This window comes from Setaria viridis, chromosome 9, assembly GCF_005286985.2.
Source record: "Setaria viridis chromosome 9, Setaria_viridis_v4.0, whole genome shotgun sequence".
NCBI classification, from domain to species: domain Eukaryota; kingdom Viridiplantae; phylum Streptophyta; class Magnoliopsida; order Poales; family Poaceae; genus Setaria; species Setaria viridis.
In genome coordinates, this window is record NC_048271.2 from 6688413 (window position 1) to 6703776 (window position 15364).

The window sequence follows — 15364 nt, forward strand, 5'->3', positions numbered from 1 at the left end:
GCAAATCTCTTGATTAATCCATCGTTAGATCATTTTCATAATCCCCTCTTGTCTAATCATAATGCTTGAACACTACTAGTACTTTGCATCCGATGGCCCCATGTGAGTTGGGCCCAAGTCATAATCCACCAAGGCATCTTTCTGGCAAGCTACAGGCTGCACTGGCAATAGATATATTCAGGGCATTAATTTGCGCAAATGATTAACTTGTTGCACATCGATCGATCAAACGATTTATCACGGATTGTGCAGCTTTCAGTTTTTGTGATGAGTGCTGCTGGGCAGAGGAAAAGCAATTGTGGTCGGTTTAAACGACTCTAAAGTATCCATTTAAGGATCAAACTAGTGCAAGTTCTGTCGAGATATGAGTGGAGGTGGATGCTGATGAGAAAATATCTCCAAAAAGTAGCTATACCTCAAACGAATTAACCTAGATTAGCCCGTTTCATGGTATCATACGTTGCATTATTAGAAACACCTAAAGAGCTACATCTGCAAAAGACGACAGATATATTCAATATTACTGGCAACAACTTCTATGCAATCTCCGGACGATCTCCACTGACATCATAATGAAGTCACGCCATGAACAAAAGAAAAGCATCGCATACTTGCCCGGCCGGATCCTGTACAATACAGATGCCCAGGACCAATAAACTATGCTTCGTTCATACAAGTAGAACAGGGGGAGGTGGTACTTCAGCCACCATTTGCACAGTCTAATCGCGGCTGAGAGAGGGAGGAGGGTCGAGCAGTTCACATTATTCAGGCCCAACCAAGATGGTTTAAAATAGTCTCGCCCACCCAACCCCAGAGGTTATATAAGGTGATGCGGCATGTCCCATTCTCCCAACCCCCCCATTGGTGCGCAGGAAAGGGACCAGACCTCACCCATCGCTCCAATTCCAATCTCCACAGGTTGGTCTCACTCTCTCTCTCTCTCTCCCATCCCGTTCCATGACATTCCGTGATGTCACTCCACACCACACAGAGCAGCTGAGAATCACGGTCACAGAAATGCAATGATCTCCTCTCTGATTAACTCTTTCTGTTCATGGATGTTCAGGACTTGTTGAGCTTCGAGCAGCTAGTTGCCTACAGCACTAGTAGTCCTTTGGGTCTGGCTTTGGAAGCAAGGCGTCCCAAATCGCAAGCGAGCGAGCAATCTGCAGATGGCGACGCAGTGGTTCTCCAACATGGTGAGTTCATGTTCATCACCACCACCAGCCAGTCACCTCTCGGTGTGGATTGCCTGATTGGCACCTGTGGTATGGGCGTCCCTGAACACTGATGGTTTCTTGGGTGCGCAGGTGATGGACGAGCCGAGCTTCTTCCATCAGTGGCAGTCGGACGCGCTGCTGGAGCAGTACACGGAGCAGCAGATCGCCGTGGCGTTCGGCCAGGGGGAGGTGGACCAGGCCGTGGCGGCGGCGCTGACGATGCCGCTGCAGCAGCCGGCGCCGGCGGCGGAGCACCGTCCGCGCAAGGCGGCCAAGGTCAACACCAGCTGGGACTCGTGCATCACGGAGCAGGGCTCCCCCGCGGACTCCTCCTCCCCGACCATCCTCTCCTTCGGCGGCCACGCCGCCGCGGCCGCGTTCGCCAAGGCCGAGGCGCACCAGGTGCCCAGCGCCCCCTACTACGGCGCGCCCGCGAAGGCGCCCAAGCAGGAGGTTGTGGACGCCGGTGCGCCGTCGTTCCACCAGGAGCGCCAGGCCAAGCGGAGCTACGACGCCATGGTCGCCGAGGCCGCGAAGGTGCCGGTGCCGGCGACCACCCGGCCGGCCTCCCAGAACCAGGACCACATCTTGGCCGAGCGGAAGCGCCGCGAGAAGCTCAGCCAGCGCTTCATCGCCCTCTCCAAGATCGTCCCTGGCCTCAAGAAGGTACGCACAGACGACACGCCCAAATCCATGGCGACATGGCAGGCCGTGATTTGTCAGCCAGCTCCGGTCAACTAACTGATCTGGGTGGCGTTGCTCGCAGATGGACAAGGCGTCGGTGCTCAGTGACGCGATCAAGTACGTGAAGCAGCTGCAGGACCAGGTGAAGGGCCTGGAGGACGAGGCTCGCCGGCGGCCGGTGGAGGCGGCGGTGCTGGTCAAGAAGTCCCAGCTGTCCGCTGACGACGACGACGGCTCATCCTGCGACGAGAACTTCGTGGGCGCTGAGGCCGCAGGCACGCTGCCGGAGATCGAGGCCCGGGTGTCGGACCGCACGGTGCTGGTCAGGATCCACTGCGAGAACCGTAAGGGCGCGCTCATCGCCGCGCTGTCGGAGGTCGAGCGCCTCGGCCTTACCATCATGAACACCAATGTGCTCCCCTTCACCACCTCCTCCCTCGACATCACCATCATGGCCATGGTGAGTCAGCTCAACCACTCTCTGTCTGCCATGCACGGCACCTTCTTCTTCAGTTCACAGTAACCCATGTGCTAATTTTTTATCTGGTGATTTCTCTGCAGGCTGGTGACGACTTCTGCTTGTCTGCCAAGGATATTGTCAAGAAGCTAAATCAAGCGTTCAAATCATCTTTCTGAAGGGTTTAGCTTCCTGATCAGACAAAGCTTAATCTAGGCCAACTTTTTTCCCATCAGCCTCGAGGATTCGAGGCTAATGGTTAGTTTCTCAGGTTCTTCCTTGCCATGCTTCCGAAGAGAGTTGCTTGCAGTCCCCCCACAGTGCCCCCACAAAGATAGCCATTTCCACTGGTTTTTGCTGCATGGGTGCAGATGAATTACCTAGTTACCTACCCTCTCCTATTTTCTCTCCCTCCATTTTTTACATGGTTTGATCTTTTCACTCCATGTTTTTCGGAGGGAGTAGAGTGTAAATAAAATCAGAGACCTGTCTTTTTCTAGGGCTTGTTATAGGCCGGGGAGTTTGACTTTTACAAAACCTAATTTTTCTTTCTCCCCTTTGCCAATATGTTGCCCTTTCACCGAAACCATGAGAGAATAGTGTTTTTCAAACACAAATACCTACCTTTGCCGTCCTCTCAATCCTAGTCACACTGTTCCCAAAAAAGCTTCGATTGTGGAGAAAATGGTGCTATCTTTTTTCAGCTCTGAGGGGGACTTTGCAAGCCTTGATTCGGAAGTACAGTAGGGGTGCCTCTTCCTTTATTTTTTGAGGGTCCTACAAGTTGGGTTAGCCGCGACTTGATGGATCCTTTGCTTGTAGTTTTTCACATGTGGGTTTTGTTGTCAGTTGTCACAGGATCAAGATGTAGTTGTGCTCTCTTGTTTACTCGCATACAAGCATAAAAATAAATAAATGTGTTCGGTTGTTACCTTTCATGGCTTTCTTGGTTACATGTCATTTCAGCTTACTCAAGATTTGTCTTTTGTTATTGTTGAGAAACTTCGCAAATTGTTGGCGGAATGCGATTCTAACCAATCTTTATACATATCTGTCTTAATCAACTTATCCTATGTATAATCTGTCGATAGATTAATCAATAGAAAATTATAAAGAATGATCTTAAAAACAAATACTCGCACTAAGTGTATACAGCGACCACTTAACTGTAATTTATTATTTTCCAAATGTTTGCACCCTTTTCAAAATATTATAGGGAATTCCTTGGGAATGTGAAGCCACTGTTCCTAGCACTGACCCAGTTACCCTAATAATTCATCTCCTGGTTCTCCATGACTACAATGTTGGGAGCTTGTTGAAACCAACAAATCTTCAGCATGACAATATGATGCCTTCATTTCCATCTGAACTCCCTCACAATTGCAGCCATGGAAAATAATACAACCTTATTTTCTTCTGTATCACAGCACATCACACCTAAGTGCCTTGACAACTAAGTTGCATTAGTCAACCAAAGCCTGCCTAGGCTACCTTGCTCTGGTGGTAACAATTAACACTTGTTTGTTAGCCAAAGCATCTGATCTCCTTCCACTCCACCGATTTGTTAAACCCACACTTGCAACCACTAATCCCAGCAAGTGGGGTCACTGTAACCCCTGCATACAAATTTGTCTGCTTGTGAGAAATTTTACATGCATGATTGAGGTGGAAAGATCCAAATCTTTACAGGCCAATGGGCTTGAAACGATCCGACTGATACTTGCCCTGGGATCTCATGCATTAGGTTATTGATGAAATTTCCCAACAGTCTCTCTCAAACCCCATCACTGATTGAGATGTTGTCCCTCCTGGAAATTACCTGCTCAACCAATTGCAAATTAAGTCTCTAATTATGTGGCGGTGGCAGCATAGTTTTGCTGCAGAAGAAGTAGTAAAAAAAACTCCTCTCAAGAAACTGGAACGGTTCAGCATAATTTTGCTGTCCAAAGGAAAAGAAATTGCGCAATCATGCTAGCCCTCCCTGGTCAGAGGAAGCTTTTGCTGGAGGAGACCGGAGAGGCCGAGTGGGTGGTCCTGTAAGGTGATGGCGCGTGGCGTAATGGGGGGCGTTGGCAACGGCGTTCGTTGAGGGCATGAGCAAAGCAATCAGAACACTGGTAGAACGGCGCCAGTGTGTTTTCAGACGTGTAGTCGGTTGCAGGTTTAGTTTCAGGACAGGGCAAGGTCAAGGGACTAATGTCCATGAGTTGTTTCTTTCATAATGTGATATTGTGATCTGAGAAAGTTATTGTAAGCTTGATAGCATGATCCAAGAAAATTATCTCTAACAGTAAAACATATTACTTCTGCTTTATGTAGGTTTTGGGTCAAGGAAAACAGCAATGGCAACTGACTTCTGCAGGTTGGCTACAGCCTAATATTGAAAAAAAAACGCTTTTTACAGCGTTCAGTCGTAAACTGCCCTATCATGATGCTACAAGTATGAAGGTGGATGAAAATAAGTGAAGTTGATAGAGATATTTTTGAAAGAAAAAAAGGGAATGCCACGTGAAAAGTATTTGTGCAATATAAAGTGCTCCAAAGTATTGAGTATTCATACATAGCAGTATTCTAGAAAAGAGCTAGGAGTTACACACACAGGTTTAAACCGGATGGGTTTAGGAAGTTGGCCTCAATTTTGCTAGTAGATGTCATCTGGGTTAACATTTCCACCAAACACACCTGTTGACTAGTGGATGTAGTTTGAAGGACACCAACAATTTAACACCGAAGAAAGTTTGCATTGTGCTTAGCCCTAGCCAGTGAGTCCACAGACATTCTCCCATAAACAAGCAGCTATGTCACTACAATCAAGTACATTTTAGTTCCTCTCTCTACAGAGACAAAGCCATCCATCAAGGCAAAACCTGCAACTGGGATGGTGCGTGGAACTTCTCCAAGTACTCCGTCTCACTCACTCATCATCGTCTGCGGCATCTTCATCTTCATCTGGTAGTTCTATATCTTCATCACCAAGCGTGTTTCCTGGCTGAGAGCTTGACTCGTTTCTTTCAACCCCTGTAGACCAAAAGTTCAAAAACACAAGTTATCAGAAGCTCGAAGCATAGGTGACGGTATCAACTTTCTACGGAGGAAAATACAGTAGAAGCCACAGCCAAAACTTTGTTACTTCTCGCCTTTACAAAATATGAAATACAGTGCTCAATATAACAGAAATGATATTAACCATTAACAAAAGACACCTTCAGAGTTAGATGAATCCAGCAGATATGGGAGTTCCAGAAGCTGGAGAAAAGACTCAGTTTGTGGATTCCTGCAACTTCCTGTGTATAAGAAAGGAACAATGTTTTAAGCACAAGCTAGAAGTTTGATAAGAAGGATATAGATTCAAACAGTCTCAAAAAGTTATACACGATAAATGTTTGAAAGATAACTGGAAATGCTTAGAATCACATATGAATTTTGTGCTAATTCCGACTTTCGATGAAAAGCAATTGCGTATAAAGGAAATTCATGATGCCCAAACTAAATGACTGAAGAGTTTGACTCAATAAACATTTTCAATAGAAGCTGTTCGAGGTCAAAATTGGCAGAGCTAGACGATCAGGTCTCTGAACCGGTCTCCCCATCGGTCAGACCGGTTGGACAAAAGTCCTCAAAATGCAAATTGGACTTCACCATTGTGTAGATCTCGTCGAGTAGATCAAAATGCATATGTAGAACGTCCAATTTAGAGTTCGGATGAGAGTTATGACCTCAGAAAGATCTGCACCCAGGAAAACCGGTTATACCGGTTTGCTAGGGCGGTCAGACCGGTTTGGTCTGTTTAGTCTGAGTTAGGAATTGTATTTTGATACGGGATTTGTTAGGGTTTCGATTTCTAACAGGGCAAGACCTTCCCACCCTATAAATATAAAGGGCCACGACCGATTGAGGAAATCCAATCGATCACAAATCAATCTATCTTTCATCATTTTACCTTTTATCCTCATTACCCTACTTTTCCAACCCTATGTGCTGTTCTTCTCCTATCTCCATGGCATGAGGAGGCGTTCTAGCTGGCCTGCCGAGCCTAGGGCAACCCAAGGTGCGCCTGCCCTGACGGGATCCCTCCCGGGCAGGCGCTCGTTGGAGTTTCGCTGGAGATCTGGCGAAACCGGTATGACCGGGTTCTAAAACCGGTCTGACCGGATCTCACGGAGGCACTGCAAGGAGCGGCTCTACGCGCTGCATGTTCGAGTGCGTTCGTGTGTTGGCTCGATTTTAGCGCCAACAGAAGCTACCTTGTATAGAACTCATAGTTCAGATGTGAATATCAAACTTACCTGTAATGGAGGAATTGGAGACTGGATTGGAAGGATTGAAAGATGGTGCAGTCTGGACAAAATCAAATGGCTTAAACCCCCTAGCGTTCAACTTGCTCCGAACCCATTGTCGGTCATCTTGAGTGTCAAGCTGCTCATCCCTTCAGTAAAAGAATTAAACAACTCCACATTTAGTAATTGCTAAAAACTTTCAGAGTGCTGACTACATGCTAACAAAGAAAGACACTATATGCACCAACCTCATGGTAAATCGCCTTTGAGTTAAGGGGAAAACGCTATTGAATCTTCGGGTTATTGCAAGCCATTCTTCATCATAGTGGATTTCATATGGTCCTGGATTGGATGGAATGTCTATAACCTGAAATGGAATGGTACAATTTCAGAGACAACATACAAAACAAAACTTTTTTTAAAGAGAGAAACTATCCTAAGCACCTGCAGAAAATTGCGCCCACGAAAGCACTTATCAAGGGCAAGAAACTTTGTCGTAGGTCCATTCTCTCCATGTTGGATGATGGCAGGAAACCTGCAGTGTAAATGCGCTGAAAACCAGTAGGGTGGTTTTAGTTTGTTCAGTAATTCAGCTGCAGGTTTGCTGCCTAGCGTTCTATTGTTAACCTGAAAATAAATGGATATTGACAATAGTATAATATTCAGATGCAGCAATATTCCAAACGGTATATGAATGAGTTAGGGAAGAGTGAAACATGTACTATGTAAGAAAGTGAATTCACTCAAAAACATACTGAAATCAAATAAAAAAAAACTTATGAGCAGAAACCGTACATGCTCATACAGAAGTCTATCCTACTATTGCTTTTCCAAATAAAAACAAAATTAAATTTTTCGAGGCCCTGAGTGAAAGGAGATAACAAGTTGGATCCAAGGGAGGTGCAAAAGCAAGAGCAAGGAAGTCAAGACCCAAGAGTCTGAAGAAAACAACAGACGAGTTGGTTAGGTTCCACCTGGTAACTCTTGGCAAAATTTATTATTTGTAAAAAAAAAGCAAGGACCAGTGTATATTCTAGAACTAACAGGGTTTTGGTTCTCAGAATGAATCATGCAGTATTCTAGCGCACTATGAAGTTATAGGTTCTAGGGAAATCATGAAGCCATGCCATTAAGCTTTAACATAAGGCAATCTCTTAAGCCAGTTGACATTACCTCAGCTTCAAAGTGGTTCTTCGCCCTAATGAGCTCCTGCCAGTTCCCATACTCAGTAATGCCCAGAGGCCAATCATGTGACAAGAATATATCTAGTGGCTCCTTCACATGCATGAGCTTGAGAACATCATAATGCCTTACATGGTACACAGACCGTATAGTCTGTTCATTGTATGGAGGCCTCTCGTAGTGCCCTGCATCAGTAGCAACTAGCAATAAGTTCGGAGAACTCAATGCATAACAAAATTTACACTTGGGGTCATTTTTCATTAGGCTTCTCTCCTTCTATACTATCTTCTAGATGCAAAGGCTAAAAAATAACAAATCCAAAGTGCCCCATGTAAAATAAAAGAATTGCCTGAGTGATAATTGTGTTGCTTATGTATTCCTGACAGTCCACCAATTCGGATGTTTCCAAACTTAACAACACCAGCAAACCCCAAAAAGTATATATTAGGTGCTGCCCATCCTCCATAGTACCTAACAGTAATAAGAGCACAGCGCAAAATAGGAGGCATTACACCATGAGCAAAGAAACACATCAAACCAAGGTGCAGTATGGAACAAATGTACCATCGATCTCCTTGTTATTAATTTCTACATAAATTGTCAGTTAAAAGCAAAAGAGAGCCTAGTCTAATAGTAATAGCAACCAAGAGTGGGTTCAATTCCTTCACATGCCAGTGTTTTAATGTGGTCCATACACTGACTACAGGCGCACGAGGGAACTGAACTAATGGACTATAGAGGTGGCTACTGAATACCATAGTTCCACAATAGTCACTGCAATACTTGAGTTATGCTACAAAAATGTTCGTAATACTAAATTCAGCTCACCTGAGGCAATTCTAGTTATTTGCAAATGAACATGAAGATATGTTAACAGAGATCTACTCCTACATGCAAAGGGAAACCACAAATTATAAAAATGGCAAAGACTCACAATTCCCACAGATAATTGGATGCTTCATGATTTCCACCGATAAAGATGGTTGGGTACGGAGCAACTGCTTGCCCTGAGTAGTACTTCCAAAATGAGTTCATGTTACGATACTTTAGTGGGACGTTAACACACCGTAAATCATCTGTATTCCTAACAGCCTGCGGAAGGAAAAAAATGCAATGTCATGATATGAGATGAATTAACATCTAGAGAACTACTACCAAACATTACTGAATATCCCAGAATTCTCTCCCAAGTCTCAAACAGGCAAAGCGAAGGAATGTTGACTCAAATGGGAAAAAAAAACAAGCACACGAGCTTTCGGTCAAACGCATCCAACATGTCATGCAAACGTCGAATTACTCCCTTGAACCGCACCACAAGTGAGCAGGTAGAGCACTCACCTGGAAATCTCCGCAGCAGAGGAGGAGGTCAATCTTGATCCACTCGGCCTCCTCGAGCCTCCGTAGCGTGTCGTAGACGATGTCCAGCTCCCCATGCATGCAACCCTCCACCGCGATCTGCACGGGAGCGCCCGGTGAGGCATTGCGTCGAACACCTAGCGCCCGCCGAGAAGAACAACCTCCGAGCCCCGAACCCGGAGCGGACAGTGCAGCGAGAGTACGCGAGCGAGGGGTCAAGTGATACGGGAAGTGCAGCGATCGCTTACCTTCATGGCGAGCGGGCTGGAGCTGGCTGAAGAAAGCTTCGAGCAGCGGATGGAGCGCCGGAGGGGAGAGTAGCCGGGAGAGGAAGAGGACCACCCGGCGGGAGTCGTGGGGTAGAAGTCGCGTGGGTCCGCGAAACGGGGCTTTTGGGGATGGTTTTATGGTCCCCGCGGCCCACCTGTAGTTCGGACTCGGATTGTTATGGGCCTCAGTCTAGTAGTGTAAGGCCCAATTTGGAGACCACGGACTCGACGTGTGGATACCAATTAAAATGACTACACATAAGCTAATTGTGAAACTAATTGTATAAGTCATAGCTAATTGATGAGTCGAATTCATTCATCCTGATTAGACCTTGATTAGCCCATGTTTACTATAGCACAACATGAGCTAATCAAGATCTAATCAGAATCAATGAAACTCATCAATTAGCTATGACTTATAAAATTAGTTTCACAATTAGCTTATGTTTATTCAAATATCGAACTAATTTTCGGAGGGCTCCAAACAGGATCTAAGTTGGATTCAGAACGGGCTCCAAACAGCTCTGGGCCTAATCTCCGGAAACAAATTCTCTGCGGCGGTGCCGCACGGAGCCTCGCGTGCGTCACCGCCCAGATTAGGGAATCAGATGCGTGCCGTCAGATGGAACGTCGATCCTCTAGGACACACGAAATCAGACGCGTGGTGCACGGAGCCTGCTGCTGGGCCTCGCGCTACGTGGGCTCGACGCTCGAGCAGTCGCGGGAATCAGACGTAGGACGCGTGAAAGTAATCTGATTTCGTGTGTCCTAGAGGATCGACGTTCCATCTGACGGCACGCATCTGATTCCCTAATCTGGGCGGTGACGCACGCGAGGCTCCGTGCGGCACCGCCGCAGAGAATTTGTTTCCGGAGATTAGGCCCAGAGCTGTTAAAAAAACCGTTGACAAGTCAACTATAAGTATTCTGCTCGGACATTGACGTGCCAACTAATCATGGAGGGATTTTCGTCGCAATTGCTCTCCACCTGATGTGCTGATGTTGGTTTTCCGGTGATTACGTGCGTCTGATGAGGTATTAACAGTTTTATTTTGAGAAAGAGATCAGACACCAGTGCGACCTACCATCGATTTCGACAAACTTGGCGCTGCAACTCGAGTACAGTCAAAGTGTCAACGAGTTGACCCATAGCCTAAGCAGCCGAAATTGATCGCGAAGGCGACTACGAGCGCACGTAAATCTCAAGAAAATAACTCCGGCATAACGAAAAGGCTACGCAGCAAGATTATTTTACAGGAAGGATATGCACAGATCAAATTCAAAACAGAGCAGGAGCAGTAGTTAGCTAGCTAGCATCTTAATTTTTCTTCGTACTACTAGCTCGAGAACACAAGGATAACGAAGCAATCCGCACGCAATCCCTCGCTTCGACTCGGCGGCATGCACGCGTCTCCGCTTCTATCGTTCACGAAGACCAGCAGCTGAGGCGCAGCGCCTCCTCGAACTTCTCTTCCAGCTCCTTATTAGCCGACGACGACTTGATGTCCTCGCCGGCGTCGCGCTCGCGCACCGTCTTCCCCTCCGCCCGCACCGCCGGTGCCGCTGCCTCCCGCCGCCGCTCGAACATCGGGATTGACAGAACACTGCTCAGGCTGAGCCGGAAGCCGCCCGCGGCCGCGGCAGCCGCCTCCTTGCGCGGCGTCGCCTCCGCCGCCGGCTGGTGGAGCTGGTGGTAGCTCAGGAACAGCATCGACGCGCTCGGGGCCATCGATCGCCTGCTTGCTCTCTTGCTAGCTTTTCGATCGAAGATGCCTGCGAAATGAACACGGAATTGTACTTGGATCGGTGGCACCGTAGCGGTAACGAGTTGCCGGTTCCGGGCGGGAGGGTGCCGGGCGATTTATAGATGCAGGCATGCAGGAACGCAAGGATTGGGGGTGATCCGCTTGGGATACGGTGGGTGGGGCAGCGGCCAGCGGGTGGTGTGCCGAGGTTTTCGTGGGCAAACCAGTGGGCTATCTGAATCTCTGGGACGCTTTTGGAAACGGGACTCGGGAGGCAGCGGCTCGTGTCGGTACGTGCCAACCCGTGGGAGGAGACCGGGTGCGCATGCCGCAATGTTTAATTCTGCGCGCACTGGTCATGATGTGCTACTCTCTCTGAGTCTTATTTGCTTATGTCATACTATCCTAATGTTTTTTCTACTTTCATTCCGATTGTGCCTTTTAGCATGTTCATTCCATTTTATTGTTTGATAGGAAGCATAATGCCTAGATATTTACTGGACCGATACTTAAAGGACTTTCTCTAGGATGCCTTGTTTAGTTTCTAATATGTGTTCACTGTCTACAATATCAATGCATAATTCTTTCACTTTCCGGTAATCACTTTTTAGTGGAATGACTACCGAGCTACTCTGTATTAGATATCGATGTGTTGTTCTCTTACATGTTTAGCTTGGTTTTCTGTCTTCCATCAGGATCGATTTCCTCATGCGCATTGTGATAATGGTTCAGCATTCCTTTTTATCTACTTTTTGATTTTATTTCTCCAGAAAGGTCAGAATAATCTTATGCTTTAACCAAATATACTCGTATGTCTTTGTAGGTTTTCCCGAAAATTGATAGTGACAGTAATGGATCAATTGACGAGTCTGCAATACCAGCATCAGCATGAATAGTCGAGGTTTGGGGTAGTGGTTTAGTTACTTTTTTAGCGGGTGAGGTTTAGTTCTTGAATGTGATTGCTCAGAACTTATTTCCCCATAGTATGGTACACACGTAGAAAGCAACTACTTAGCAATGTTTAATTTTTATTTGTGATGCAAGCAATATGATGTACATCAAGTCAGTGCTGCCTGGAGGCGCATTATGACCTGACACGATGTCTTTGCAACCAGTAGGCATGGTGTCCATGCATGGTCATGGTCCCGGGAAGACTATGGGCGCCTCCAGGCTTCCGAGGGCTCCGGCTCCTCCTGACAGCGGTACTGTGCTGTCAGAGGAGCCGGAGCCGGAGGAGCCACTCTCCCCCAGCTGTGAGAGGGAGGGAGAGGAGAGAGAAATTTAGCTCCAATAAATAGTGCATAAACAATAGGTGGACAGTGTTGAACAATGCGGTGTCAGATGGAGCTGGAGCCAGGTGGAGCCGTGCCAAAGGCGCCCTATATCTCTGAGGATCCAGCAGCATTGCAATGCAGCCTCCTTAATCATTGTGGTCTCAAATGCCCTTTTGGCTTAGGTTATTACTTTTCATGCACATCAAATTTTTTGTAGTGTTAGACATGGAGGTTATCTGTACACCAGTAGTAAAGTTATGTGCATAAATTTTATGTATATCAATAAGTTAGGTGCTGAAATATTTTATCATATAGCTTTTTATACATAAATTATATAGCAAAATTTTATATCATCCCTGATTTATTTTTTTACTTTTTTCATAAGTTATGCATACAATTTTTTTAGTCAATAAATGAGACCAAGAGTATATTTTTTCGCATAAGTTATGCATATAAATTATTGATCATATCTAATCAAGGGATATAAATTATCGATCATTTGTAATCAAACTTTTATCTTTGACACATGACTTTTCCCTTCACAACTTTTTGCACTAATAAGTTTATAACCAGGCATAACTTATTTATGCAAAGAAGTTATATTTATGCAAATTCTTAATTCATTATCCTCAAAGTTTTGCATGTTATAAGTCATTCGCACAATATGTCATTCACATAAGTTAGGCACATAAGTTATATGCATACTAGTCGTAAGTTTATGCATGGATCTTTTATGCGAATCAATAAGTCAGGCATTCAAATATTATTATATATAACTTTTTGTACATAAGTTATATAGATAAATCTTGTATCATGCCTGATTTTATTTTTGCATTTTGTAAGTTAATAAGTTAGATCGAGACATTATTTATAGATATTTTTTCGCATAAGTTATGCATATAAATTATTGGTCATATCTAAATCCAAGGATATAACTTTATAAACAACAATTTTTCACAAGATTTTTTCATCATTTTTTGATAAGGGAAGTTCTAAACTTAGTAGCATTCGTCTGCTCTTTTATTCAGGACATCTACTGCATTTTTTTTATCTTCAAAGCATGCATAATATTTTACTTGACAAAATATTATGTACGATCTACTAACTTCATGCTGTTTTCATGTTGCAGCGCTAGCACATTTTCTACTCCTTCTGGAATTGCCTCTGTCAATAGCTGGTGAGTAGTCACATAATTTGTATTCCAGTTGGATAGGCCATGCTGCTCTATGTTGTGCCCCTTAGTTTCTTTTGTCTCCAAGCTATTGCATATATACACAATACAAATGAGGTCGTAAAATATTTGTGTTGCTAGACCTATTTAGTGCACAATTGTTTATGCAGGTTCTCCCTATCCATTGTGTTGTTTAGTATTCATAATAGATAACGATGTTCAAGAGAAACTTTTTTATGTACAACATAGGTCATGCAGATAAGTTAGATACATAAGTTATTTGTTATGCATATAAGTTATATATGTCAGAAGTTATATATTAGTTATAAGCTATGTGAAGAAATTATATATTTGTTTAAGATATAACTTTTTTCCTTTACAAGTTTTGTATGGTATAAGTTGCACATAGATTATGCATAGACTTATAACTTATATGTCTCAAGTTAATACCAGTTATAAATTATGCACAAAAGTTATATAAATTCTGTTAGTAATATATTAACATTGTTTCATTAAAAGTTTATGTAAGTTTTGACCTTAAGTTTTATTTATTTTTGTTAAATAATTGCACATAACTTTCTGTGCATAAGTTATGTGGATAAATTTTATGCCATGTCAATAAGTTAGGACGAGAGAAAACTATTGTATACACATATTTTTGCGCATAAGTTATGCTCATAAATTTTGTATATGTCAACAAGTTAGGCAAATAGATCATTTATATATTTTTCATGAATAATCAATGTATATAAATTATTAGTCATGTCATTAAGTTTATATAAGAATGTTTATTTTCACAATATTTTTGACATATTTTAAGTTTATATAAGAATGTTTATTTTCACAATATTTTTGACATATTTTTTTATCATGTCAGTAAGTTAGGCTTAAAGATTATTGCACATAATTTTTTGCATAAGATAGGACGATAAATTTTGGTCATATCAGCAAGTTAGGTTGAGATATTATTTGCATATTTTTTGTGCATAAGTTATGTAGATAAATTATGTTCATGTCAATAAGTTGAATCGAGAGGTTTTTGTATATTTTTTTGCATAAGGTATGCAGATAAATTTTGGTTATGTCATTAAGTTAGGCAAGTGATTCTTTAATATATTTGTATATGTCAAACTTAAGAATATAACTTCACATGACTATTTTTTCATATATTATATACAGCTACTGATTCTATTCTCGTTTTCTAAACTTTTGATGGCAAATTAGAAATGGCAGGTCATGCCGCAGGTTCCTAGGGTCGAGCAAGAATTAAGATCAGTATTGTATGAAACAGAAAGATGGGGCAAAGTTATATATGACAACTTGTATATACAATTTTTTTAGCTTCAATGATTTTCTGAGTTATATATGCAAACATATCTTCACGTATGGAAAAATATCATTGGAAATAAATTTTATCTTCAAATTCCTCACCCAATTTTACTCCCTCTCACCCAACAGTCATGAATGATATGAGCGCCAAAAGAGAATACTACAAATGCGAGCGAAAAAGAAAATGCAAAAAAGAAAACGCACACTCCGCGCAGAAAGAGAATGACAGCAGGGAGCCGTGCGAGGGCAGACTACGGAAGCATTATCAAAAAAGGAAGCACAACATATCCAAAATGGGCCTTGTTTAGTTCCCAAATTGGGAGTGGCAAAGTTTGCATTTTGCCATAAATGCGCAACTGTAGCATTTCGTTTTGTATTTGTGAATTATTGTCCAAACATTG

General features: G+C 43.6%; 3 protein-coding genes across 5 annotated transcripts; 1 reads left to right on the forward strand and 2 right to left on the reverse strand.

Moving 5' to 3' along the window:
- The first annotated feature begins 760 nt into the window (after positions 1–760).
- LOC117840316 (transcription factor bHLH18) lies at positions 761–3299 on the forward strand. The gene is made up of 5 exons (XM_034720810.2): positions 761–918; positions 1067–1199; positions 1311–1886; positions 1987–2364; positions 2466–3299. Exons 2-5 carry the CDS (start codon positions 1173–1175, stop codon positions 2538–2540), a joined length of 1056 nt encoding a protein of 351 aa, XP_034576701.1. The 5' UTR covers positions 761–918; positions 1067–1172; the 3' UTR covers positions 2541–3299.
- A 1571-nt stretch (positions 3300–4870) lies between these two features.
- Positions 4871–9565, reverse strand: LOC117840315 (lariat debranching enzyme). 3 transcript variants are annotated; one of them, XM_034720808.2, is made up of 10 exons: positions 9425–9565; positions 9159–9275; positions 8755–8912; positions 8170–8291; positions 7953–8005; positions 7083–7265; positions 6887–7005; positions 6648–6787; positions 5565–5645; positions 4871–5379 (listed from the first exon to the last, which is right to left on the reverse strand). In XM_034720808.2, exons 1-10 carry the CDS (start codon positions 9428–9430, stop codon positions 5276–5278), a joined length of 1083 nt encoding a protein of 360 aa, XP_034576699.1. In that variant the 5' UTR covers positions 9431–9565; the 3' UTR covers positions 4871–5275. The 3 variants fall into 3 exon arrangements, with proteins under 3 accessions (XP_034576699.1, XP_034576697.1, XP_034576698.1); XM_034720806.2 differs by having other exon boundaries at positions 7812–8005; XM_034720807.2 differs by having other exon boundaries at positions 5549–5645; positions 7812–8005.
- A 1101-nt stretch (positions 9566–10666) lies between these two features.
- LOC117840028 (uncharacterized) lies at positions 10667–11426 on the reverse strand. Its single transcript, XM_034720484.2, has one exon. The coding sequence runs from the start codon at positions 11171–11173 to the stop codon at positions 10871–10873; it is 303 nt and encodes a 100-aa protein (XP_034576375.1). The 5' UTR covers positions 11174–11426; the 3' UTR covers positions 10667–10870.
- Positions 11427–15364: the final 3938 nt, after the last annotated feature.